This window comes from Melanostigma gelatinosum (genome assembly GCF_949748355.1).
Source record: "Melanostigma gelatinosum genome assembly, chromosome: 18".
Taxonomy (NCBI): domain Eukaryota; kingdom Metazoa; phylum Chordata; class Actinopteri; order Perciformes; family Zoarcidae; genus Melanostigma; species Melanostigma gelatinosum.
Window position 1 is genome coordinate 20,063,965 of NC_136651.1, and position 27,102 is coordinate 20,091,066.

Genomic DNA, 27,102 nt, shown 5'->3' on the forward strand with positions numbered 1-27,102 from the left:
CCAGCCTAATACTACAAAACTGTTTGGATGGCGCCTCACAGTGCAGATGGATAATGACCCAAAAGATAATGTGAACACAACCCAAGAGCTTCTCAAGGCAAAGGAATAGAATATTCTTTAATTGGTGAAGTCAGTCACCTGATCTAAACCCAAGCGAGCAGGCTTTTCACTTTCTGAAGATAAAACTAAGGCAGAAAGTCCCACAAACAAGCAGGAACTGAAGGAGGCTGCAGTAAAAGGTCTGGCAAAGCATCTCCAGGGGGAAAAAAAAATAGTTTTTGGTGATGTCTATGGGTGCCAGACTTCAGGCAATCATTGGCTGTAAAGAATTTTCCTCCAAGTATTAAAAATAATTATTATATTCACAATTATGTTAGTTTGTCCAATTACTTTTGAGCCTCTGAAACTGTGTAAAAATGGCTGTAATTCCTAAACAGTTAATGTGATATTTTTGTTTTATCATTTGGATTAAAGCTGAAAGTCTACACTTCAACCACATATTGACTGCTTCATTTCAAATCCACTGGAGTCGAGAAAAGAAGCAAAATTAGAACAATTGTGTCACAGTCCAAATACTTATGGCGCTGACTGTACTTTGTCTTTAATTGAACAGCGACTTTGGTAAGTGAAGTGCTTGTGTTTTTACATCTGCAGTAATACACAGTAGTAACACAGTAGTAACGCTACTACTGTGTTCATTTGTCTATGGTGTCGTTTTTATGATATGGTTAATATTGCTCCCTCTGATGTGAATAACATTTGAATGGCCCATGCTCTTCGGTGTGAGGCAGAATACGTGTTTTAGTGCAGCACGTGTTGCTGGATTGATTTGTTGCCATAAATATATGTGACTGGTTCTTGTGAGTTTGTTCTTGTCATTGTGTTAATTACATTGATTTTGACTACATGCATTGTCCGTTAATGACGACGCATCCCGTCATGTTAGGGTCGGGCATTTGATTCTCTGTTTGGGGTTTTGTTTTCTTTTGCAAAGCAAGAATCATGGTCTGGAGAAATGGGAATTGTGTGCTTTTGTTCTAAACTCGCCCTGTTTGAATCAGTAGGGAACAGCTAAACACTGCGGGGAGAGTTTGTAACGTGTGAGCTGCTGTTGGTTTCCTGCTAAGCTAGTTTAGCATAGTGTGCCTCCCAGAACACACGCGCCTCACCAGAGTAAAATGTTTTGTTTCTGGGGTCAGAGTGTCTGTTATGTGGTGGGTTGCCATGTTGAGCGCAGTCCACCGAAAACATTATATCCGGTAGATCGACGGTGTGAGTCCCGTGGCTCGACACCGGAGAGTTCGCAGATCGACCAGTACTCTACACCCGTAGCAGAGAGGAGAGAGATTAGTCCGGGAAGATACACCGGGGTTCAATTTACGGACCGGTGGCGGAGGCTACCGAGGCAGAAGACGCTACGGACTGACAACCCAGGCCTGCAAGACCAGGGCTGATATGCTGCCGGGTAACGAGCCAGATTGTCCGCAGCTGTGCGTCCATCAGGGCGGTGGCAATGGGAGGTGTCTGGAGGCGGCCAGAGAAAACACCAAACACATGGCATAACAAAACAAACAGGGGAATGACAGACACATGAGGAGAGGAGATTGGGGGGAAACAGAGGTTAACACACAATGGGTCAGACAGGGATCCTGACACAAACTAAAGATCTGATTGGTTGAAGACTATAACAAACAACAATATCGTCCCCATTTACTTAAACTGCAATGGCGTCCTAGAGGCCTCGAGCCTCTCTTCTTACCGAGAGAAAAAGGGGCAAAATCTGATTGGATAAAAACTCTACTTAAATCAAGCTACACTGGAAGCAGCGCTGCAGGCTGGAAGCAGAGCAACTGAAGAAGAGAGTAGCTGTGCAATGAGGAAATTAGCTAATGGGGAAAAATAGAATACATGTAGTGTATTTATGAAAAATTATAAAGAAGCTATAACTTTGTGATTCTGTTTAGGCCAACAGAGAAGGCTTTGCTGGCCCTGAAGGCCCACCATTGGAAAATATAAATAAGTATAAAAATAAATTATTTACATTTATTTAAGATGAGGAACCAGACACCCTGGCCCGCCCCTGCATTAAATCAATTTAAATTGTAAATGTAGGGAGTAAGTGCTGCTCTGATCAAATGATTTAAGGTTTATTAGTGTGATTATACTTTAAGGAGGTGATAATAGATCATTCTATTGTAGCACTCCTAATAAGGTGAAAAAATGGCAAAACCACAAACCAATGGGTGATATTCCGGTGACTATGTTGACTTCTTATATACAGTCTATGGCAACACTGGCAACATGATACACATTACTCACGATTTCATGTTATGTGCCACTGATTTACAGATGGTGACACAAAAAAGGTCGTATTGTGGCAACAAAGGCAGTCAAGACAAAGACTGCCTGCTAGTGAACATGGATGTGAACAAACTTAAAACGTTTGATGAGAAATGCTGAAAATGAACATTACTTTATTCTTTTGTTAAGTCAGGTTGGACACTTATTAGACCGAGAATAATTTTTTGAATGGTTGGCATAAGAGTTTAATTTTCATTGACAGATGAATTTGTGTCAGATCTCCAACTTATCCTTGTCTTTCTTATCACACTGAAAACAAACAGCTGATCAAAGTCGAAACACAAAAGCCCGGATTCCAAGTGAGTGGAAAGTGGAATCTCCACTCTTTCAAAAGCTCTGTTGGAATTGGACGAAGTTCAAAGAAAACAAAGAGCAAGTGTGCAGTAAAGCAGCCAGTGGTTTCAGCTGAGCTTCTTGTTTATAAAAAGGACGTTTAGCAGCAGCAGTGGAAATATTCAGTCCAGCAGAGAGTCAAATATGAGGGGTTTCGTGTTTCTGCTCTTGGTGGCTGTGGCCAGCGCTAAGGTCTACCAGCGCTGTGAATGGGCCCGAGTGCTGAAGGCTAATGGGATGGACGGCTACCGAGGCCACAGCCTGGCTAACTGTGAGTATTAGACCGACAGTCTGCAGATACTGTGTCTGGAACAGAAGAATATTACTCATTTTCTGTACATTTTTATTTTTATTGTGCAAGATAACATCACTTAGGTCCATTCCAGCCTACTCATTACAATTTGTACGTTTTGCATATGCGTGTACTTCAAATCTGAGAAGCTTGTCTTACCAAATAATGTATTGTAACAATAGACATTCCAAAATATGTTTTCCACCATAAGACACCATTCATTCCATTCATTTTGATACAGTATGAAAGTCAATATCAAAATCTTTATTAGTGGGCAAATTGTCATGGAGTTGGCTGGATCTTCCCAAATGGGTTTTGATGCCTTTTGACCTTTCTGACAAGGCTCGTCTGTGGGTTTCCATGCCCGATATTGAGTTTTCAAGGGGTTTCCATGTGCACCTGTTCTGTTTCCTCTTCAGGGGTTTGTCTGAGCAAGTGGGAGTCGGATTACAACACCAGGGCCACCAACCTCAACACCGACGGATCAACTGATTACGGCATCTTCCAGATCAACAGCCGCTATTGGTGTAATAACGGCCAGACCACCACATCGAATGGCTGTAACATCAGGTGCAGCGGTCAGTGATAAACCACCACACCCAAAACTTTAACATCAGGGGGACATTTTCCTCCTATTTTTTTACCTGCCATGTTGTCATCCAAGTTTTTGTCACCATTGTGTCTTATCTGCCACCAAGCTTTAAAGTTGCAATAATCGGTATTATGTTTCTACTATTATCAGTAAATCAAAATGTTCCGCATTATGTAAGTGTCTCCCATGGATAATTCTGACCAACTCTGCAGCTCTACTTGCATGTCGATGTGTCCTTGAGCAAGACACTTAACCCCAAAATTGGTCCCGTAGTTGTGCCTACGGTGTATAAATGTGATAGACTCTGAATTGTCAGTCGCTTTGGATGAAAGCGTCTGCTAAATGACTGTAATGTAATGGCAGTGGTGTATAAAGTACCGAAAAGCCATATTTGAGTAAAAGTAAAGATACCTTCCTGGAAAACTACTCCAGTAAAAGTCACCTATTAGAACACTACTTGAGTAAAAGTCTTAAAGTATCTGATATTTATTGTACTTAAGTATCAAAAGTAATTTTCTGATATTAAATGTACTTAAGCATTGAAAGTAAAAGTACAAGTAAATGCTGTTAATAAAAAAGCAAAGGGTCAGAATTGTGAGAATGATGAAGTTTATTCTTTTAAGTGCTGTGGCACCATGACCAAGGACATGGAGCTGTGTTGAACATAATTGGGTTGCTGTGATCCATTCAGGAGCAACAATGTTCAACATAATATATTGTACATAAGTATACTTTTGCATCTACGATGAACTTATCATCATAATTCTCCGAAAAGCAATATGACACTATGAAGGAGTTGTAACAGTGCGTTTATAAGTATGCTCATTAGACTAGAGGATGTAGAGGGCCAATGCATAATATTATGTTCAGCAAAACATATCCACTTGATGCATCAGGTCAGTGTTGTGAGAAAGGACACCTGCCTTGTAAACTCCTATGGGCCTGATTTGAACACAACAGACAAAGGTTTTGCTCAAGCTGAATCTGCAATTGGGCGACTGCTACCATCATAACTCCATCTGATCATCCACAACATGACTCAAATATCAAAACATGATCAATACTAAAGCAGCACCCAAAGTAACAACCCAACCATTACTGGAAACTGAAAATTGTCCTGTTCATCTTCAGAAGACAATTCTATTAGAATGTAAAGAAGTTACATTGTATTAGAATGTAAAGAAGTCTACGGAAGTGGCGTTGCTTAAGTGCGGAAGTCACGTCACAAATAAATCAACATTGGCTTCTCGTTTCACACACGGCACAAACTGCGGCCTCCTGAGCTAAAAAGAGTGAATATTGGACTCTTCTTCATAACATGGACACGAACAACTCCAATGGGATATGTAGCACTGCTGTTTGTCACATGATTTTCAGCTTGCTGTGGAGTTCCTTTTTTTGAGGCAGTATCACCAAGGTTGTAGAATGCTCTGCCTGCACCCTTGCATTTAGCTGTTTCTGTGAACTCGTTCAAAAATCAGCTCAAGTCACACTCATGCAGACTGGCGTTTGGGTAGAAACTCATGTCCTAGGCCTGATTCTTAGCCATTTTTTAATTTTGTACTTTCTGATTTTTTTGCATTCTTAAATGTAAATTATTGGCCCTTGGTCACATTTTCTTTTTATGTTTGTAATTCTGCTCCTCTTGAGCACTTTGTGACTAATGTCTAAAAGCTCTTTATAAATAAATCTTACTTACTTACATTTTCCCCAAAGGACAAAAAGAACGATTGACTTCAACATCCTCCTATTTAAACTTTTGTTATCAAAATGTCCTTGGGTAGAGTGGATTGTGTCCTTGAACAACATATGAACCTCAAATTCTCCCGATAAGCCACTGGTGATATGTTAGTGTATGCAAGCAAATTCCACTGGGAATGGGAGGGCTCGTTTCAGGTTTGATTCTTTTTGCTAAATTATTCCTGAACATTGTTCTCTTAACGACCAGCCACCACAGTCCAAATTAGAGAAGATCTGAGTTGATAAAAATGTTGATTATATGAATTTGCCTTTAGTTATTCGTGCCATTGTTTCGACATCACAATTTTCCAAAATCACAATAGGACCAAAGACCCATTTGTCCGACAGCAACAAAAAACAATTCATCCAAAGGCCCATTGCTGAGAATATACACACTCTCCCTGCAATGAACAGAAGCTCGTGGGTCATTATTATGCAGAATGATGTCATCAGAACTTACCGATCGCAACATGTTTTGCACATCGGAGAAGTTAGTCTAGTGATGGACGTTTATTTTATCCGGACAAATGGGCTTTTTGTCCAATGACATTTTTCTGATTATTGGGGTTTCGGAACGATGGATCACAATGAACAATGTCCCCCAATTGTTACTATGTCGCGATAAACAAGCATCAGCGAGAGCCGATCTCAAAGAAGCACTGTCAACTTGTTTAGCACAGAGCTCTTTGTAGTAAAGTAGCATAATATGCATGATCTATCAGAATGTATCAAGTCTCGAGGAAAGAGGACTTAAGCGGATGGGTGAATGAGAGACAATTTGTAAAGTGTGTTGGATAAAAGCACGATATAAATGCAGTCCATTTACCAGTTCAATTATTATCACTGACCTTTGGAGAGGCTGGTTTCTCCACTCATTACGTAGCACATGCTGTACTTGCAGTGACGTTAATGTCCACTTTTTGAATTACCATTCAAATCCTGATGTTTCTTTTCATCACAGAGCTTCTGACTGATGATGTCAGTGTGGCGATCAATTGTGCCAAGCGCGTCGTTCGGGATCCCAATGGCATCGGAGCCTGGTAAGATCTGATCATGTGACTGTGATGCGTTCACAACGCAAACTTCCACATGTGGAGAGATGAGTTATGTCCCTCTGTCTGTTTTCAGGGTGGCATGGCGCCGTCACTGCGAGAACCGTGACCTGAGCGCCTATGTGGCAGGATGCGGCCTTTAATCAACATGTGGACCCGAGAAGCTGTCATCGACATCATCAAAGTCTCCCATCTTTGGAGTGAAATGTAGAGATAATGAAGCTACAGATTATTCCTTTCAAATACAGACAATTCAAATCTTTACTGTCTAAACACTTGGTGTATTTAGTCTATAATTTACATCATGTCAAAAATCGAATCAGTGAAGAGAAATGTGGTGATTTCTGTTTGTATCCGTTGTTGGACTCATTTCAAAACCAGATTAAAATGTTAATTCTCTCTTATGACAGTTGTTAATTAAACATGAATGTAAAACAATGAAGAAATGTCTTTTTCATCTTTGTGAGGCATGAGGACTGAGATGTAAATGAATCTACTTCTCTGTGCATGTTTTTTTGTTGTTGAAGAAAACAAGTTCATTCCAGAGGCCTCGTGCATGAACCACTCGTACAAACAGATTTGTTCTTATATGGCATGTGCATCATGATTTAGAGAACTTTGCACATTCACATGTCTTCTCTAAAGTACAAATGATGAAATTCTTGTGTGTACCAGACCAGTCACGGGAGTCTTGTACAAATAGTCTGCCTCTGTCGGAAAAACACGTGTTTGTGGGAGAAATCCCTTGGACCTCCCACAGAAGTCTGGGCCAAGCCCCGAATGTCCTCAAACCCTGCACAGCCAAGCTTATTTGAATCATGTTTTACTGTCTAGTATAAGACCAAGACCTCCATGTAGGAGTCGAACTCTTGGAAAGCCTTTGAGGACTCGGACAGATGACTTAAAGGCATTGCAAAGGTGCCTTAAACCTGCATTCTTCTTAATGACATCATGGACGTCTGGTTGTATAGAAGTCTATGAGAAAATGACTCTACTTCTCTCTTGATTTATTACCTCAGTAAACATTGTAAACATGAGTTTATGTCTCAATCTCTCGTTTCAAGTCTTCTTCAATACAGCATGATGTTCATTTAGTACATGATGGTCCATTTGGAGTCAAACAGACCATAAAGCAGAGTATGCTTTAGGGCGGGGCTACTGTGATTGACAGGTTGCTACGACGACATTGTACCGTCTGGGAGTTGTCCGTATTTTCTTGCTAGAACTTAAACCAGTGTGTTTTCAGTTCATGAAAGTTATTTGTATCATTTTGATCGCAATAACATTTCCTTTTACAATCAACACTTGAAATGATGAAGGCACTTACAAATGAGGTAGTACAACATGTAATCCATACTTTGGTGTTTGGTATTTTGGAAGACATCCTATAATATATTATAGTGTGATACTAAAAGCTACAAACAACAGTAAATATACAAACACACCACAATAAACCTATATTGTTAGTTGGAATATTATTGGAGTATTACAGGCCTACTATAGAAGACGCATAGCCCAAATATAATAATAAAATCACAAAACCTGCTTAAAGAAAAAATAAATAGGAATAAGCAGCGAAGCTACAGATGCTCCGCCATCCAAAACCACCTGAAACCACGTTTTAGCAGCTTGTTGAAGAAGTACGAATTGGTCAAAATGTCCTCACGGTCTTGGGTGTATTTGGAAACAGATTAAAAAAAAGGTTACGAGCCTATTCCAGAGCTTTCAACTACACCTCACGGTTCGGTAGATACAAGTTTTCCCAGTCGTCACAAGAATCACATGTATATAGACTTTGAGGAAGGCCCTTCCCTGACAAGACATGGACAGTATAACCTGCCACTTAACTACTCTACTGATATGCTCATATGAGCAAAGTTGCTTTGACCTCCCCAGACTCGTCCTTATGTATTGAGTGTTTGGTATTTTTTGCTGTATGAGCTCCCTCAAAGAGCAGAGCCTTTCAACCAAATTGAACTGTAAGACCATTTTCTGTAACTTGTCAGTTCCTTGATGTGATTCCCCGCAGCCAGGTTCCAAAATCTGATGGAAACCCTAAAAACGCGTTCATGGCTGCAATGATTGAGCATAAATTTATATCATGACAAACTAAGACATCATTATTAGCGGCAGCTTCATGTCTCCTGTTTAACCTCAGCAAGTGTTTTCTGATGCAGGTCACGATCGGAGCTGCTGTTACCGGATGGAAACAGGAATCCCTGGACGAGAGAGAGAGAGAGAGACAGAGAGAGAGAGAGAGAGAGAGAGAGACAGAGAGAAAGAGAGAGAGAGAGAGAAAGAGAGAGAGAGACAGAGAGAAAGAGAGAGAGAGAGAGCGACAGAGAGAAAGAGAGAGAGCGAGAGAGAGAGACAGAGAGAGAGAGGAGCATCTGGCAATGAAGCAGGAATTGAAATGTGTAGTTGCAGTGATCAGAAACTGGCATCATAGAGCCATTAGCAGATGCAAATGAGGGCAGAGCTGGCAGGCTGGGTTGTCTTTAACCACACACAGCTCATAGTCACAGACAAAGTCCAACATCTGGACTGGGAACAGTTTATGCCAGGAATCTGACAGAAGCAACAACACACTGATGATTTAGATATTTTTTACAGCCGAGCCAGTAAAGGAGCTAAAAATGTAAAAGTGAGTCCTAAGGGTGGAGCTAGAAGAAAGGTGATGGGGTCATTAAAGGGTTCGTCCTCTGGGGAACATGAATGTGATCAGGAAATGTAAGTACACTCAAACCTTTCAGCTAGGTGTGACAGTTGAACAAGTCATTTCAAAACCATAGGCATTGATCTGCTGCTATTAACAACCAAGCAAACTTTAATTATACAGCGCAGAAGTAATAAAGTGCTGTGTTGGACAACACATTCTCATTCCCAACTCATCAAATACTGATGCTTGGTCAGTGGCCCCAGGCTTCAAACCATGATGCTCTAGGTTTCCCTCTAGAGTCAGTGTTGGACGTGTCAGTTTACACTCGTTACATAGTGTCTTTTCAAAATAAACCTCCGTGTTCACAGGAAACATACAATTTCCAATGTAGATTTACTCAGATTTTAGGGTTACAGCACTTTATTACCTACTTAGTTAGGTTTAAGAAAAATATGATGGTTTGGGTTCAAATAAGTTTGTTATGTAACTGGCGTTAGTTAAATACTGTGGTCTATGTAAGCTACGTCACAAAAGTACGGTCAAATAAAGTAAGATGACGTTGACTTGGTTTCAAGCTACACAAACAGCGGTGTCCTGTGTTTGACCCAACCTTCCACCCTGAGCTCCTCACTAAGCAGACGGTCTTGCTCTTCACACTGCATCAGTTGTTCCGACCTGCGAATAATCCCGTCTGATACAGATGCTAACGGGTGCCTCGGTATCAAACGGCGAGGGCCGCTGACCAAGTGGTGCTATTAAATGAGTTGGGAGTGAGAACGGGTTGTGTTGGTGGAGGAGGATAAGAGATAGGCAGGTAGTAGAGAGAAGACAACCTATGAAGACAAGGAGAGAGCGTGGATAACCAACAATCGACAAGTCATCACAAAGTCACTGCACCTGGCTATTCACAAAAAATAGTTCCAGCACGTAAACCCCAACAAACCACAAAATGTTGTTTTTTCTTGTCCGTCCATGCACAGAAATAAATAAAATGAGATACAAAGAATGTTCATGAACTGTAGAGGTCTTGGTAGGCGTATTTTTTTTAAACTTTGGATAAAACCAGACTAGCGGTGTCCCTTCTTTCAGTATTTATGCTAAGCTAGGCTAACCACATCCTGACTCCAGCTCCGCACTTAACTCACAAACATAAAGTTCTTATCGATCTTCTCATCGCACTCTCAGAAGAAAGGAAGGTGGTGTATTTCCCAAAATGTTGTCCCATTCCTTTTGATTGAGCTGTCTGCAGGGTGGAGAATATTGATTGTCAACGTCATTAGAAACACAGTCCTTTGTCAGCAGAATTTAAAAGAACACCAACAAGCAATGGTGAATATAATCATTTCTTTACTCCATTCCAAGAAATGTACACATATGTTCTCTCAAGGTATAAAATTTGTCTTAAATAAGCAATTGTTCCATTTCATATTCATGTAAATTCTCATTATTTTAATAAAAACCCAGAAAACTGACAACAATCTGACACCACAAACAACCAAAATCATCAAAGAGCGCACGAAGAGTTCGTAGATTTAGCAAAAGCTGTCCAGCAGTTTGCAATCTGACTTTGGGTTTGTTGAGGGCGTGGCTCTTCAGCATTTCTTTAAAATCATTTTCATCAGCTTTATATCAAAAAGCACGAAAAGTGAGTCAAGGTAAGCACTTGTTGTAAAGTTTGTACACATGATAAAACGCAGAGGATTAGAGGCTTCGGTTGTTGCTTTAGATACTCCACTTATTGCTGCTGTTGCTCATTCCTATGTTGCTGTTTCATGTTGCTGCAACTTTTAACGCTGCGGCTGTTTGTTGTCCTTTTGTAGTCACAGCCGGTGTTGCTGGTGTTGTTGTTGCTGATGCCGTTATTGCTGTGGTTGCTGCTGCCGTTGTTGCTGCTGTTGCTGGTGTTGTTGTTGCTGATGCCGTTATTGCTGTGGTTGCTGCTCCCGTTGTTGCTGCTGTTGCTGGTGTTGTTGTTGCTGATGCCGTTATTGCTGTGGTTGCTGCTCCCGTTGTTGCTGCTGTTGCTGGTGTTGTTGCTGATGCCGTTATTGCTGTGGTTGCTGCTGCCGTTGTTGCTGCTGTTGCTCTGGAAAACATCAGTGTAGTTTCCAGATGTCAATAGATCCTGAAAATAGTTTCCTTAACGGGAAGGTTGAAGCAATCGCCTCCTGAGACAACAGATCAGTGCAGGTGGGTTTTAGTCTGTGGGAGGTCTGTTTCTGGTCTGTTGTCTGGATGAAGAGGAGGTGGATTATAAACCTGAGGCTGGTGAACAGAGGAACTCTGGAGAGAGAAACAGAGAGACAAAGAGTTATTGTCAGTGGTAGCAGTTTAGTTGACAGATTCTGGAGTCATTTGTTGCCACAGTGATCACAGGAAACTATTATAAGCACATCATGTTGGCTCTATTTTTGCCTGACTGTCTGAAGTAGTTTTTGTTTTAGTTTGAGAAAAACAAAATCCAAACTCAAGGGCCACTTACAATCTTGTTCTGGAACTTTCAACCGCATTATTTTGAGTTTGTCACTGAGATAAATCTGTTGACATGCAAGCTCAGCTGCTATTGTGATTTAATCCAGAGCACTTTCAGAGCTTCTGGTCTGTGTGGCCTTAAAAAGTAAACTCCATCGGCCAATCAAGATTATGTGACATAGTTGATAGCTCCGGATACTGTAAAGCGAGTCAGTGGACCTTGAGTTGAGGTTTCTGTTGGGTTTTGATCATAAAGTTCACTGAAATTAGTTTTTGTGTTTTTCTTTCTGCATGTATGTGTCCTGTCTGTGATGAAAAGGCAAAACATAAAGTGTGAATCTCACTGAAATGAGAATGTGAAAGTGGCATCTTGACCATGAAGTTTGGTGACACAGCAACACCTGGGCCTGTCAATGTGGTTGATACTTAAGACAAAGCGTCCCAAAACAATTCTTTTTAGATCTCTTTTAACATGCTGAATATAAACGTACTAAATGTCCTATAATAGTGTTTTGCTTTCATGAAAAACAAAAAGCCAAACACAAGCAGGATTTTAGACACATGCAATGGGGGTTGGCATGAACAAATGAAGTTACACTTTACATGTACAAGACTACGCAAAGAACACTGTGATTATGGATTAGTAAGTGCTTTTGGAATGTGCGGACCATTTTGTAAAGTGAGGACATGATTGGTAAGCAAAGACATATTTGTCGAGTGAGGACATTTTTCTGGCCATTTTTGTGAATGGGCAAATGTTTCAAAGTGGCGATATTTTTTGAAAGAGGGAAATCATTTTCCCAAAGGTAGGACTATTTTTGGAAAGCTTGGACATTTTCCAGGACATTTTAGGAAGGTGGGGAGTTTTTTTGTGAATTGGGCAAAGTGAAGATGTTTCTGTCTATCTTGGTGTGGGTATTGTCTTTCCTTAGTGAGGAATTTTGGGGGAAGTGGGGACATTTTGAGGAAACTTTTGGACAGTGAGGTAATGTTTGAAGATATTTTAAGGGAAGTGTTAACATTCCATAAATTGAGGACGCCCTCCCTGGACAGGACACCGTGGAGAATTCAGCTCACCTGCTCGAAGAGCAACTCTATAAAATTGTCCAACCTTTAGGTGTTGCTGCGTTTGGTTTGTCTGACTTTAACTTCTTTCCTGTTCATGTAAAATAAACCTCGTGGTGGTCTTACCTCTTTTGTCCAACCTTGCGTCAGGTTGTGATTACATTTATGGAAAAAGACCTAAGAAGACCTGGTTTTAGGATTGAGGCTAGAATAAGCTTTAGGTTCGAGTTCTGGGGAATGTTTGATGTGAGAGAGGGCCCTCTCATGTATGACCAACATGTGTTTGTGTGTTAATGAGCACTCAGGTCTATGCTGATGTTGTTTCTAACAGTGTGTAATTGAGGCTCCCTGCAGAGACCTCTAAACAAAACTCCGCCTCCTACCTCCTTCCTCCATTAGAGCCAAATTGAGTCGTTAAGCTTGTCTTAATAAAACCCACTTAATAAAAACATTCTACGGAACAAACAGTCTGCCGCCTTTCTTCCACCTCCTGCTGAACAATAAACATCAGCCTCTGGACAAAAAAAAAGTCCAATTAATGTGGAGAGCCTCCATGCTAATCATTAGCTTTTCCATTAACCCCTCGACACCTCCTCTCTCCTGCTGCATTAATGAGGGGGGCGGGGCTACAACCAGGACCCCCGGCCTGCAGAGGCCTTTTCCCTGCACAGAGGAATGTTTTAATTATACATGAAACACCAGAGTGAGGCGCTCACACAGGCGGAGAGGAGTGATATCAAATAGTACCATGTTCTCTTCCTTATGCTCCTCCATGTCCTTTCCTCAGCTGTACAGCCCATTCTGACTCCCAGATTTAGAGCAAGACCCACCATGATGAAAATGTCAGAACTGACGTAACAAACAACTAAAGTTGCCTTCAGACTACTGGGGAATCCTGGTTTTCCAGCAGTTCATTAAGATGTCATGAACCAGTCTTTCCATTTTCATTTTACCATTTTGGATCCCGCCCTTTTTGGTCCCGCCTTTAAATTTTTAGGAGATCGAAATGATGACATTTTTAATCCATAATTGTGCCATTTCAATCCCTCCTTTTAATTGCAATTCCTCAATTAAAATCAAAACCTCTTCCAGTTGTTTCCAGTTGAATCCTATGTTGTGCCATTTTTGAAGATTTACTCTTTTCTATTTTAAATCTTTATTATTTTATTTGAATTTCAAATTTCCTGTTGAGCCATTTTGAATCCTTTTTTTTCTTCAATTCTGATTATTTCATTTAGTCCTGCCATTTGTAATCATTTTGAATCCTTCATTGTCATGTTTTGAATACCTCCTTCCATTCTGAATCTTATTTTGTGCCACTTTAGTTCCGCTCTTTCCATCCAGTCACTTTTCTCTCCCCTCATCCCTTCCTTATTGACATTTTGATTACCTCATTCTTTCCATTCTGAATCCCTCAGTGTTCCACTACGAAAATGCAAGTGTTGCCAAATCCACCAAACAGACTATAGGATAAACTCTTTGTTTCACTGTTTCATTGTTTTACTGTTTCAGCATATTAATGTGTCGGTATCTGAAAGTCTTCTTCCTTCAGTGTTTCGGAATTTTCTTGTTTCAGTCTGATAATCCTCAGCTCAGTCTTAATTACTCCCTAATAATTAGAAAATCCTGATAATCTGCCGCTTAATCGAGGCAATTCAGCTGACACACACACACACACACACACTCAGCAGTTATCAGCCTTGTGAATGACTTTGAAGCAGATAATTCTCTGTGTCTCAACATCCACTAATTACCAGCAGCTGAAAAATGCTGCAGGAGTCTGAATCAGCTCCTCTGGAAATTACAAGATACATAGCTAATAATACACACACCCACACACACACAGGCCAGTGCGTTTGTGTGTCCGTATCAAACTGTAACAGTCTCTTCTCAGTCAGCAGTGTGAATCTTTCGTCTCGATCAGATAAAAACACCAGTCTGCACATTTAAAGGAACAGTGCATCATGTAGTGAAATCCATATCATCCCCAGAATCAGTTGAGCGGATTGGATGTCGGTTTCATCTCTGTGTTTGTCTAATAAAACAGAAGAGTGGTGGGAAAAGGTTTTAGAACCAAACCTGTTATTTCTCTTTTTGCACTCGTCTCCAGCCACAGAATGTAACGGGGGTCAACCACGCTGCGTTTCTGAACCTATCTCAGGGGTTTTGTTGCCTAAATCTAACTCCCTGTGTAGAAGGAAGTTTATTTTTAGAAGACACAATGCTTGTGTCTCTGGAGGGGTACCTGAAGCGTAGGGACACTGACCAAGCATCAATTTTAGCTTTGAGTTGGGAGTGAGAGCATGTTGGATGACGGCACTAGACAAAGGATTCATCCTCTGGGGACCATGAGTGTTTGTCGAAATTTCCATAATCCTATACTCTGATATTTCATTCTGGACCGAAGTGGTGGACCGACCACCCAGCATTGCCATTCCTAGAGCCATGCCACTAAAATGGCCAGACATTTGGCAACTGTTGTTATGAGCGTGCGGGTTCAAGGCCCTGATTGTTATTGTGTACATTGAAAAAGTACATTTACTCAAGTACTGTACTTATGTACAGTTTTGAAATACGCACTTGACAGTCAACACTGTACTTTTATTCCTCAACAGCTTTTGTTGTAAAACTTACTAGAAAAAGATTCAGCATACAAGAGAAGATACATTGAACGTCCGTATCTGTTAGTATCCTTTTTTATTTATGCTATGTGTCAAAAATAAATATCTATTTTTTGAATAATGTGCTTAAAGTACTTTTGTACTTACATTTAAAGCAACGTTTTGAAAGCAGGACATTTACGACTCATGGAGTATTTCAACACGGTGGTACTACTGCTACTTCTACTAAAAGGATTTGAAGACTTCTTCTACTACGGAAAGACATTTTAACAACAAAGGTTTGACTTGTTTCCCCTTCCTGTTGTATTCCTGCAGCGTGAGCAGCATTGGTGTGTGACTGCCGCCTAGTGTACCATGTTTCCAAGACTGAGCAGAGCGCGAGGAGCCACGGAGGAGGAAAAGAACGGAAGACACCAACTCAGCCATAAAACCAACATAAATAAATTAGCAAGAAGCAGCAATAACAGTCACTGCAGCAGGAAACGAAGGGAAGGGACTGAGGTTTCTGCAAAGATTTAAAATGGTTGTTTCAACAGCTGGAAAGCAGCCCGGGAGACACAGAAGCACACACACACACACACACACACACACACACACACACACACACACACACACACTGGCTGGCCGCTGCCCTCTCTCTCTGGTCCAGCTATAAAAACCCATTAGTAATCACTCCTCGACTCTCAGCGGCTCTTTTTGCCCAAACAACTTCCATCCAGCCAATCTGCATAAATCTGCATTAATGGACAATTTTCCCTCCGCAGAAAACAAATGTGCTTTAAAAAAAATAAAAACGCCTCCTTATCTGTCGGCTTTTAGAGGAAACATCACAGAGCAGGGACACACACCATCCATCTCACCACACACACACACACACACACACACACACCCTTGCAGCTTCTATTAACAACCGATGTATCACGACAGACGTATCACGACAGGCGTATCACTAAAGTAACACTCACAAAGGAGACATAATGTGAGTGTTGAACTTGACAAACAAATTCTGTTGATTTAACTATTCTTATGCTGCGTTCACATCAAACGTGAAATGAATTCTGTAGTTATTCCGGCATCCTTTTTATCCATTTATTGCAATTAAATCACAGCAAAATAGTATCATTTTTGAAAATTGTGAAAATTCGATTTGCATTTGCTGTGAACACAGCATTAGAACCACTACCACAACCTTCCATCGACACTGCTGATTGCTGAGAGCAAATCACCTTTGACACAGAAAACGGCGAACAGGAACACAGGTTCAGAATGACTAATTCACAAAAAGTTTGGCTTATTCACCGTTTTCAGATACAAGCAACTCAACATTTTGCCTTTATTTCAAAATAATATTGTTCCGTTTGTTAAGGAAACGTCAGCCACGATGAACAACTGAGTCCTCCAGTTGTGTTTGAAGAGCCAAGTTAGCCGAATGACAATGAAGAGCATTTCTTTAGCTCTATAAAATAATGTATATTCATTTAAATTTTCAGATTTGCATTGAAATGTTCCCCAGAGGATGAACCTCTGTTATTTAACTCCCCCATCAGGACAAACTGCACTCTGATGTTAAATCCTCTGACAGCTAAATCTGGACCGAATTAATAAGAGCTGGAGTCAGCAGATGAGACTTCTCTCCTTTCGCTGGTAAAAAGATAAAAACTCTCCAGATCTTAAAGTCTGCTGCAAACATTTTTACACTGAAAGCAGTCTCTGGTCTGCTGTTTGCCCTGTTGCCACGGAGACCCTGACCTGGATAAGCAGCTGGGAAGCGGAGGGATGATGGATGGATGTGTAAACTTCTGAAAGTAAATGTTTTTTAATTTGGTTTTGTTTACAGGCTCTGCAGAGTGAAATATAACCAATAACCAAACAAACTGTAATATAACACACACACGTATCACATTAACCATTAACACACACTCCAACAACAAGCCCCCGGCCCATCAATCACACTCACATTCACACACACTCACTCACGCACACACACAAACACACACAATGTCGGCTGCATGGCTGAGTTTCAATCAGACGCCAAGAATACCATCAGCATTCACAAGTCTCTCCACACACACGCACACACACACACACACACACACACACACACACACACACAGAGAGCCAGATAGGGTTTCTGACAGAGCAGATTGGTTCTACTTCTGCATTGTTCAAGACATTTAAAGCTGCGATCTGGAACTTTCCTCACGTTTAAACTGCAGCACAGAGTCATTCATATCTTGTCGGAAGTAATACTTAAGTATTATTCATTTTCTAATTTTGTAGTTCTGTACTTAAGTAATTCATTTAGTTACTTTAGCCGTTTCTTGAGTAGTTGTTTGGTGAATGACATTTAGTTGTCAGGGTAGTTAACAATAGTTTAGGTGTTCGGCAGAGTGATAGTTCAGTATTTTACCAGTTCAGTATTGAAGTACTTTGCTGGATTGTTTGTTTAGTAGTTGAGTAGTTTATAGTTCAGTGATGAAACACTTTAGTAGTTTAGTTGTTCAGTAGTTCAATAGTTTAGTAGTTTTGTAGTGGTTTAGATGTTTAGTGTGTCTGTAGTTTAGTAGTTCTGCAGCATGTTGTACGTAAGTTCTCTCTTAAGTTAGTCTGCAAAGTTCACACTAGTCCAGGGGTCGGCAACCGTTACTATCTAAAGAGCCAGTTTGCTCTATTTTTCACCAAATAAAATTTGTCTGGAGCCGCAAAAGCTATTTGATATCACAGCTTATAAAGTTGTATATATATAGTTATGTTATTTATCCAAAAACTATAGTTTGTTGTATTTATGAAATTATAGAACAAGAAGACAGAAAACAGAGGGGCTGAAGAGGGGCTGAAGAGCGGCTGAAGAGGGGCTGAAGAGCGGCTGAAGACGGGCTGAAGAGGGGCTGAAGAGGGGCTGAAGAGGGGCTGAAGAGGGGCTGAAGATGGGCTGAAGAGAGGCTGAAGAGGGGCTGAAGAGAGGCTGAAGAGGGGCTGAAGACGGGCTGAAGAGGGGCTGAAGATGGGCTGAAGAGAGGCTGAAGAGGGGCTGAAGATGGGCTGAAGAGAGGCTGAAGAGGGGCTGAAGAGGGGCTGAAGAGCGGCTGAAGAGGGGCTGAAGATGGGCTGAAGAGAGGCTGAAGAGGGGCTGAAGAGGGGCTGAAGAGAGGCTGAAGAGAGACTGAAGAGGGGCTGAAGAGGGGCTGAAGACGGGCTGAAGACGGGCTGAAGATGGGCTGAAGAGGGGCTGAAGAGGGGCTGAAGAGCAGCTGAAGAGAGGCTGAAGAGGGGCTGAAGAGGGGCTGAAGAGGGGCTGAAGAGGGGCTGAAGACGGGCTGAAGAGGGGCTGAAGAGGGGCTGAAGAGAGGCTGAAGAGGGGCTGAAGACGGGCTGAAGAGGGGCTGAAGAGGGGCTGAAGACGGGCTGAAGAGGGGCTGAAGAGGGGCTGAAGAGGGGCTGAAGACGGGCTGAAGAGGGGCTGAAGACGGGCTGAAGAGGGGCTGAAGAGAGGCTGAAGAGGGGCTGAAGACGGGCTGAAGAGGGGCTGAAGATGGGCTGAAGAGAGGCTGAAGAGAGGCTGAAGACGGGCTGAAGACGGGCTGAAGAGGGGCTGAAGATGGGCTGAAGAGAGGCTGAAGAGAGGCTGAAGACGGGCTGAAGAGGGGCTGAAGACGGGCTGAAGAGGGGCTGAAGACGGGCTGAAGACGGGCTGAAGAGGGGCTGAAGACGGGCTGAAGAGAGGCTGAAGAGAGGCTGAAGAGGGGCTGAAGACGGGCTGAAGAGGGGCTGAAGACGGGCTGAAGAGAGGCTGAAGAGGGGCTGAAGACGGGCTGAAGACGGGCTGAAGAGGGGCTGAAGACGGGCTGAAGAGAGGCTGAAGAGAGGCTGAAGAGGGGCTGAAGACGGGCTGAAGACGGGCTGAAGAGGGGCTGAAGACGGGCTGAAGAGAGGCTGAAGAGGGGCTGAAGACGGGCTGAAGACGGGCTGAAGACGGGCTGAAGACGGGCTGAAGAGAGGCTGAAGAGAGGCTGAAGAGGGGCTGAAGCACCGCATGCGGCTCTGGTTGCCGACCCCTGCACTAGACGATACATTTAAACTCGTAAGTTTGATACTAACGCTGTTTGGTTGCACCTCGGAGACGTATGGTCCATCTTAGTTACTCTGGCGCAAAGTCTACACAAACGACATTAAAAATATTTGTTGACGTTATCTTTTTCTGTGACCAATCAGTGAAAAACATAATTCTTTTTGCACTTTAGCGAAAAAGTTAAAAATAGCAAACTTTAATCAACGAACAACAAAAACAAGGTACATCGTTTAGTAAGTTGTTTATCAGATCAATAGTTTTGTGTTTCTGTACATTAACAGTTCTTCAGTAAAGTACTTTGGTAGTTTTGTTGTTTAGTGATTCAGAAGTGAAGCAGTTTAGTAGTTCGATAGTAAAGTCATTTAGTAGTTTAGTTGTTAAGCAGTTCAAAAGTTTTGTAGTGTAATGCTTCTGTAGTTTTCCAGTTCGGGAAGTACTTCAGTACTTTTATGGTTCGTCTTGTTGTGGTCAGCCATGAAAGTCGACCATTTTCAGGGACTCAATCTGTGTGAACAGGAAGCTGCTTTGTGTGGAGATTGAGGAGATTTGTGTGACTGTGATAATGATGTACAAATATATATATATATATATATATATATATATTACACTGTGTTCATCACACATGTTTTCATCATATGATGATGTTCGCAGACTTTAAACCATCTCTCCTCACCTCACTGTGACTTTTCTTTTCCCTCTTTACCCTGACAGATGTTTCATCTCTTTTCCCATATTCTGCTTCTGACTGATGTGCACATCATCTTGCTTGAAAGCAGGTTGTGTTACTATGACAACTGGCTAATGTTAGCAATCTCCTCGCCAATCCTATTTGCAGCTCATCTGCACATTTGAGACAGGGTCTTTAACACTTTTAATACTAATATATTCAACTCAGACACGCTGGGAATTGTAATACAAACACTTATTGTTTTAGATGTTTTAAAATCTCATTCAACTTGCTCAACAGTAATATATATATATATGTATGTATATATATATATATATATATACACACACATACACGTATATATGTAGATATATAGTTATATATATATGTGTAGATATATATATATATATATGTTTAGATATATATATATATATATATATATTAGGGGTGTAACGGTATTCGTATTGAACCGTTCGGTACGAGGCTCACGGTTCGGTACGCATGACAAACCGAATACGTTGGAATAAAAAAATAATTATTTTTTTTTTTTTTTAAACCTTTATTTCACCAGGTAGTCCCATTGAGATTAAAAATCTCTTTTGCAAGATGTAAGTAACAATACGACATAACATTAAGGAGCAGTTTTTGTTTTTGATGCTTATGTGTTGCTAAGAAGACACCCCAGAAGATGAGTCACTCAGGTATAGTTCCATCATTGTTCAAAGTCAAAGAATAACTTCATGATGTTAGTTGTAATGAATAAATATATTTTAAAATCAAGTACATTTCTCTGGCATTTATAGTTTTCTACTGTACCGAAACGTACCGAACCGTGGCTCCACTGTATCGTACCCAACCGTGAGTTTTGTGAACCGTTACACCCCTAGTATATATGTATATATGTATACATATATACATATATATTAGGGGTGTAACGGCATATATATATATATATATATATATATATATATATATATATATATATATATATATATATATATATATATATATATATATATGCTGCTTATTATAGACACGATTATAAATAACATGCTTCATCTGCCTCACCTGTCCGTCTTCAGGCCGTCTTACCCTCCAGCTGCTCTCGGGTGTTTTCGGCGGCCCGCGCCAAACCGTCAGCCATCAGTGCATCCTCCAGACTCCTCCTGGCCTGGTAAACTTTCAACTCCTGCTCCCTGCACACACACACACACACACACACACACATAGATGGGAGAGGATGTCTTATTATTGCTCCTCTTTATGCACCTGAAACATAAAATCTTCCTGAACGACAAACATCACAGAAAACCTTGAACAGCCAGTGGACTGCGACCCTTAAACTCCAGAGGGAAACACATCAACCTCAACAAAGGCGCCTTTCTCTTGTCTTAATCACTTTGCATGTAGTTGTTTAAGTTATTTAGTCTGTCAAATGTTAGCTTTATTCAGAGGGGGGTGCTAGTGGAAAGATTATGGTGTCATTTAAATCTAAAATGTTCATCCTCTGGGGAGCAGGAATGGGATCAGGCAATTTCATGACTATCCAGCCAGTAGTCTTTGAGATACATGAACAGGACTGTCAACATACTTTAATGTACTTTGGGCCCCTTTGGTTCCAGTGAAGGGAAATGTTATCCTACATCATGCAATGATATTTGAGACAAAAGTGTTTCAAACATCTCCTGTTTCAACGTAGTAATGCCCAAAACCAGGTCCATAAAGAAATGTTTTTCCCAGTTTGTGCAGACTGAATCTGGATTAATAAACAGCCAAAGGTACAACGAGACACTACAGTGCAATACAATGCTATCTGCTTCTGTCTAAGAAGGGACCGTTTTAAAGATGAACCAAGAAAAAATTATGCAGTTCAATATTTTTATTAAAAACAAAATTAGAAAGATTGAAGGAAGGCAAAGAGATAAAACAAAAAAATAAAAAAATAGAGTTTGATGTAGAAGAGGAGATGGAGGAAATAAGCATAAGAGAGGGAGGAGGGAGAGGAGAGGAGAGAGGAATGAGAGTGATTTAGGATGACAAGCACATTCAACTGAGGAGCGAGAGGAGGGAAGAGGGAGAGAATTGGAAATTAATGGAGGGGAGAGATAAGAAACGAAGGAGGAGGAGAAGAGGGAGGCTGAAGGGAGGGATGGAGGGGAAATAAGAGGAGAGGAGCGACCGGGAGGAAGGGGAGGAGGGGATGAAATGGAAAAAGAGAGAAAGATGGAGGAATGGAAAAACAAAGGGAGGAGAAAGACAAGAATGTATTGTTGGAGGGAACAGGATGATGAGAATGGAGGGAAGATAGGAAATATTCAAGAAAGGAGGAAAGTAATGAAATTTAATTTATGAAAGAAAAACATAAGGAAGGAGGAAAGGAAATAACAGGAGGTAAGGCGAAAAGAAATGACGGAAGAGAGGATGGAGATTAAATTATTAATATTAAGGTAAAGGATGATAAAGGAATAAGATAAGGAAGGAGGGAGGGAAGGAAGGAAATGATGGGAGAGAAGAAAAAAGGAAGGGCAGAACAAATAAGGAGATAAGAAAATGTGAAAGGATGGAGGATGGAGGGAAGCAGTGAAATAAGGAACATGTCAGGAAGGAGAGAAGGAACGGGAAGGGTGCAAGGAGGGAGAAAGAGAACCAGAGTAAAGAAGGAGATAAGGAAATATAAGTAGGGACCAAAGAGGACAGGGACAGTAGTGATGTATTCCCGCCATTATGCTGTAATGGCTTTGGCCAGCTGTTCTCTGCTCTGTTTTCAACTGGACACACACACACACACACACACACACACACACACACACACACAGTCGGTGTGTGCCCCCACAGTGCCCCCTCCTGTCAGCTTGCATTAATTGTCTATGTGGTTTACAGGGACTCTGATCTGAAGACTTATCGTATCCCTTCTCTTTATAAGCATTGATTTATTTTCTTGCAATATATAATTGTCACAACAGGGTGATGAAATATAGTATTTGTCCTTCTGCAAGTCAAAATGAAATTGAATCAAGGAAGAACGAGACTTGACAGTCCGATTCCCCCGAGCTGTCCAAAGACACAAACTTCATTTTTCTTCCATCAATCATTCATCCATTTTTGGATTGACTTCCTCCCTTCATGCACCCATTGGTCTCAGTTCATTTCTGTGAAAACTTGCAGTGTAGCGAGTTACAGACAATGTTTCAGTCAATCTGAAACCTCAGATGTTGAAGTGTCTTTGAATGCAAACACGACAAAAAACGGTCAGCATCACCAAACAGCAAGCAACACTGGAACAAACATGTTGACATGATTTAAACCTGCATCAAAACAAGACAACACTGACATATCATCACCTTTTAAGTTGATACAGTGAACGTGTTATTTACACATCCAGCAGTTACAGGAAAACGTCACCATCACTTCTTCAGTCACTCTCTTGAAGCTCTGTGTTTGGTCCCCACCAGCTCCGGAGTCTCTTTCGCTGCTCAATGTGCCACAGTGCTCACCAGCCGGTCCCAGCCGGTCTGTCCCAGCCGGTCCCGAGCAGCTATCGCACAGTCAACTTTTAGAGATTCTTTGAGCGACAGCTTTCACATGCATTCACCGCCCACGTCGTTTGATGCATCGTATACTTTGCTCACTCTTTTTGTACATACCGTAGTAGAATTGTTGGAGGAAGCCTCAGAACAAGAATGCCATTGCTTACAACTGCTCCCCCGTTGTTGTGCATGTGGACACTAAAGACTTGAAACACTTTTACTGTAAAAACAATGATCATACAATCTTTAACTCAGAAGTTGTAAATCTAAAAAGCAAAAAAGTACTTTCCCCTTCTTCCCATCAGGCCACCGGTGGGAGTCAATCTCAAAGCTGATTTGATGGTGGAGGTAAATGACAGCTTTGGCGTTAATTCCCCAGCATGACTGTAGTGGTGGCTGCTTTTCTTCCTCCTCCTCCTCATTCATGCTTCATTACTTCTCATCGCCCGTCTGCTCTCTCATCACCGTCCCATCCTCCTTTCTCACTACACAACTTATTACTCCCACAACCCAGCATGCATCAGTAATCTGCACTCATTTAATCGCTCCCTGGCTGGAGAGGAAGACGATGGCTTCCCCCTCTTCAAGGTTTTATGAGACGGTTGAAAAATAATAAATGGCGTTTATACACGGCTGACATGTGTTTGTGATACTAAAACAGTTTTTTGACACACAACATTGCACTGCACACACATCTCATCACTTTTGAAAGAACACGCCCAAATTCAAAAACAATTCCCAAACAATGACAACGGAAACAAAAATATTTGTTGATGTGGATACCCTAAAAGTTCATAAGAACAATAATGACACTCAAAAGCAAAAACAAAAATTGCATAAACTGCTCACACATACTGCCTAACTATCCATATGTCTGTGTGTAAAGGAATGGGATAACTGCCTCGCCATACGCAGTTCAGCTTGCAATATTAGCAGCTAAACTCAATCTCTTCTCTCCCGAAGTCTGTGATTGAGAAGTTACGGTGTCGATGTAGAGTCGTTGCTGGTGTTGGAGGCGTTGCTCAGCCTTGGTGGACTGGCCCCCGGTAGTCTTTGTTATATTTTTACAGATAGCTTACTGAACACACGGATAGCCGATGCTGCTACCAACACAAAACGTATGAAGCGAAAACAACCACAAAATAAAGAAAGTTAACAACAAAGGTTTTATGGCTTTCTCTCCAACACTTTGTGGGACTCAAAGCCTCGGAGTGATTTGTTTACTGGACTGTTGAAAACGGCCGTTCAGCTGGTACCTGCCCTTCACAAGAGACAGGCTGAATGTTCGGTTCTGTATGCACTGCTGGTACAAGATGAGCAACTGCACAACATCGGGGATTTTAACATAGTTTAAGCTGATAAGAGTCACGGTGCTCTGAATAGTGTGGAAGACAAGGTTGATCTCGATATCTGCTGTGTCGTTACTTTGCTGAGGCCTCAAGTGGCAATAACAGGATATTCCTAAATGCTAAAGCATCACGCAACAGTAGCATTGACTCAGTGATGACTCTAGTGCCAGTTCCACAGCAATATAAAGGTCTGGGATGACCAGTAAGCTACTGGTCATCCCAGACCAATCCAGCTTGGGCAGCAAAACCTGAGTGTATTGAATCGAATTAAAAAATATTATTCATTCTTCATTCAAAAGTGACACAGTCTCACTTTAACAGCTCAAACGTTTAAGACACTGTGAGCTCCAAAGACAGCTGATGCAATGCGATGAAATGTATCAGCATGAAACAGCAGCTTATCGGTGAAGATTTCCCATAATCATAATACAGCTTGCAACGGTTCAGGTTTCACAGTAAGAATGTAACATAGTTACTGCTGTATGAATCATCCAAGAGAAAACAACCAAAGACGTACAGCCTGTTCTTTCATGTACAAAAAAGAAAGATGTGCAGCGGGACTACCGAAGAAAACCTAAAAACCTGAAAACCTGATGATTCTCAGGCAAGTTCTGGAGCAAAGAACTGTGCGAGGGAGATTCATAGACGGGTGTTTATCAGTGAAAGCTATCTGAAATATCCCCTAAAAGTGTGAGTCAGACTGAATACATAGATATGTGCATCATGTCTGTGTTCAGATTTGACTGACTCCAAGAAGTACAAATTTCGACTCATGTTGGCGCAATCGGACACAAACCTTCATTGCCTCTATGAGCAGTGTGTCTCTACACTTTGCTACCTGTCGAACAGTGGGAATGAGAAGGAGTATGGGACAAGATGAAGACAGCGTCTCTCACCGTATCTGTTCGTCGGTGACGGTGAAGGCCCTGCAGAGCGGCTGGGACGCGTTGAGCCAGATGGCCGGGTTCTTCTCGGCAGCCACAGTCGTCTGTCCCGTTATCGGAGTGGAGCTCATGTGCAGGGCGCTGGCGATGGCCGACAGCAGAGTGTGATCGCTGGAGTCCGGCCCGACGCCTGCAGAGAGAGACAGAGAGAGAGAGAGGGAAAACTCAGAGGTCGGGACTGGAGCACGGCGCGTGTTCAGGTCCGTGGTGGAGACTTACTCTGCAGGCCTTTGGGCAGGTCCATGGTCCGCAGGACTTCCTCTGTGACGTCTGATGAGTGCAGGCCTTTCAACCTCCTCTCCCAGAACAGCTGCAGGCAGACAGACGGCAGACAGAGTTGAGAGTCTGCAGCGGGCCGTTCGGATCTCTGCAGTTTCAGTTTAGTTCCCTTCTTTGTTTTCTGATGGGCTCCATGCTCCCAGTCTGCTGCCGTGTTCAGACTCTGTTAATGCCAACCAAACACTTCCTGCCGCTGCTTCACATTAACAGCTTTTTCCAATGGTAACCACTTGAAGGCTTTTACTGTGAAGCAGCTGTAGAAAGTTTTTTCAGTGGATCAGTATTAAGTGAAGGATGCAAGGATGAACAGGAGTCATACAACCACAACACCTTTACTGACAATCCTACAGAGTCAACCCAACAATATCCGACATATTATACTCCTTACAGGAACTCTAACGTGAGAACAACCACTCGGATGTTACTCCACAGTGTAGCTGAAATATGCCTCCTCAGAAATGCAACGACGTGTTCAGGCAACAGCAGTTATAGAGATGTGGGAAGAACAAGCTCTGTGATTGGTCAGCTGGGGTCTGCATGTGTGCTTCAAACTGTGACGCTCTAGGTTCCCCTCTAGCGTTAGCTTGAGACGGGTCAGGGGCGGTGTACATACACAGTGTTTTTTTCATCATAAACTTCAAAGTTGGATTACTTAGTTTAAGTCTACAAAGAAGGTTTCGGAAAAGATGGTGGTTTGGGATAAAATAAGTATGTTTTGTGAATGTGTTTAATAAGTCAACGTCGACTTGGTTTCACTTAGGACAGAAACAACGGTCTCCTGTGTCAAAGTCCTGTGTTTGTTTGACCCATGAAATCTCCATATCCCTCTTTATAGCGCATCAGCTGCTCTGAGCGTCTTAACACAGCGATTACCTCTCCTGTTTAGTCACAAGACAAAGTGAACGAACGGTATGATGTAATTGCAAGTATGCGTGTGGCCCACGGTCGCTTTGTATTACACAATGAATGAAAGACTGTGGGGAATAAAAGTAAAACACGAAACAGCCTGATTATGTACAATACATGTCTGATTATGTACAATACATGTCCTTGAGGGGGTTAATTATCTATAGAGTTGTT

At 41.7% G+C, this 27,102-nt stretch overlaps 2 protein-coding genes across 4 annotated transcripts in view; one reads left to right on the forward strand and one right to left on the reverse strand.

Annotated features, from left to right (window-relative positions):
- Positions 1-2,838: 2,838 nt before the first annotated feature.
- LOC306792707 (lysozyme C-like) lies at positions 2,839-6,513 on the forward strand (the record flags this gene model as incomplete). Its single annotated transcript, XM_079289987.1, has 4 exons — positions 2,839-2,965; positions 3,406-3,564; positions 6,280-6,358; positions 6,447-6,513. The coding sequence occupies 4 exons, from the start codon at positions 2,839-2,841 to the stop codon at positions 6,511-6,513; spliced, it is 432 nt and encodes a 143-aa protein (XP_079146113.1).
- Positions 6,514-9,305: 2,792 nt separating this feature from the next.
- mbd2 (methyl-CpG binding domain protein 2) overlaps positions 9,306-27,102 on the reverse strand; it is a 28,539-nt gene continuing 10,742 nt past the window's right edge. For all 3 annotated transcript variants that reach the window (XM_079289240.1, XM_079289241.1, XM_079289239.1), the window contains 4 exons: positions 25,963-26,053; positions 25,696-25,873; positions 20,992-21,119; positions 9,306-11,312 (listed from right to left, as the gene is read on the reverse strand). In XM_079289240.1, the coding sequence (XP_079145366.1) occupies positions 21,002-21,119; positions 25,696-25,873; positions 25,963-26,053 (387 nt within the window). In that variant the 3' untranslated portion in view covers positions 9,306-11,312; positions 20,992-21,001. The remainder of the gene's footprint in view (positions 11,313-20,991; positions 21,120-25,695; positions 25,874-25,962; positions 26,054-27,102) is intronic.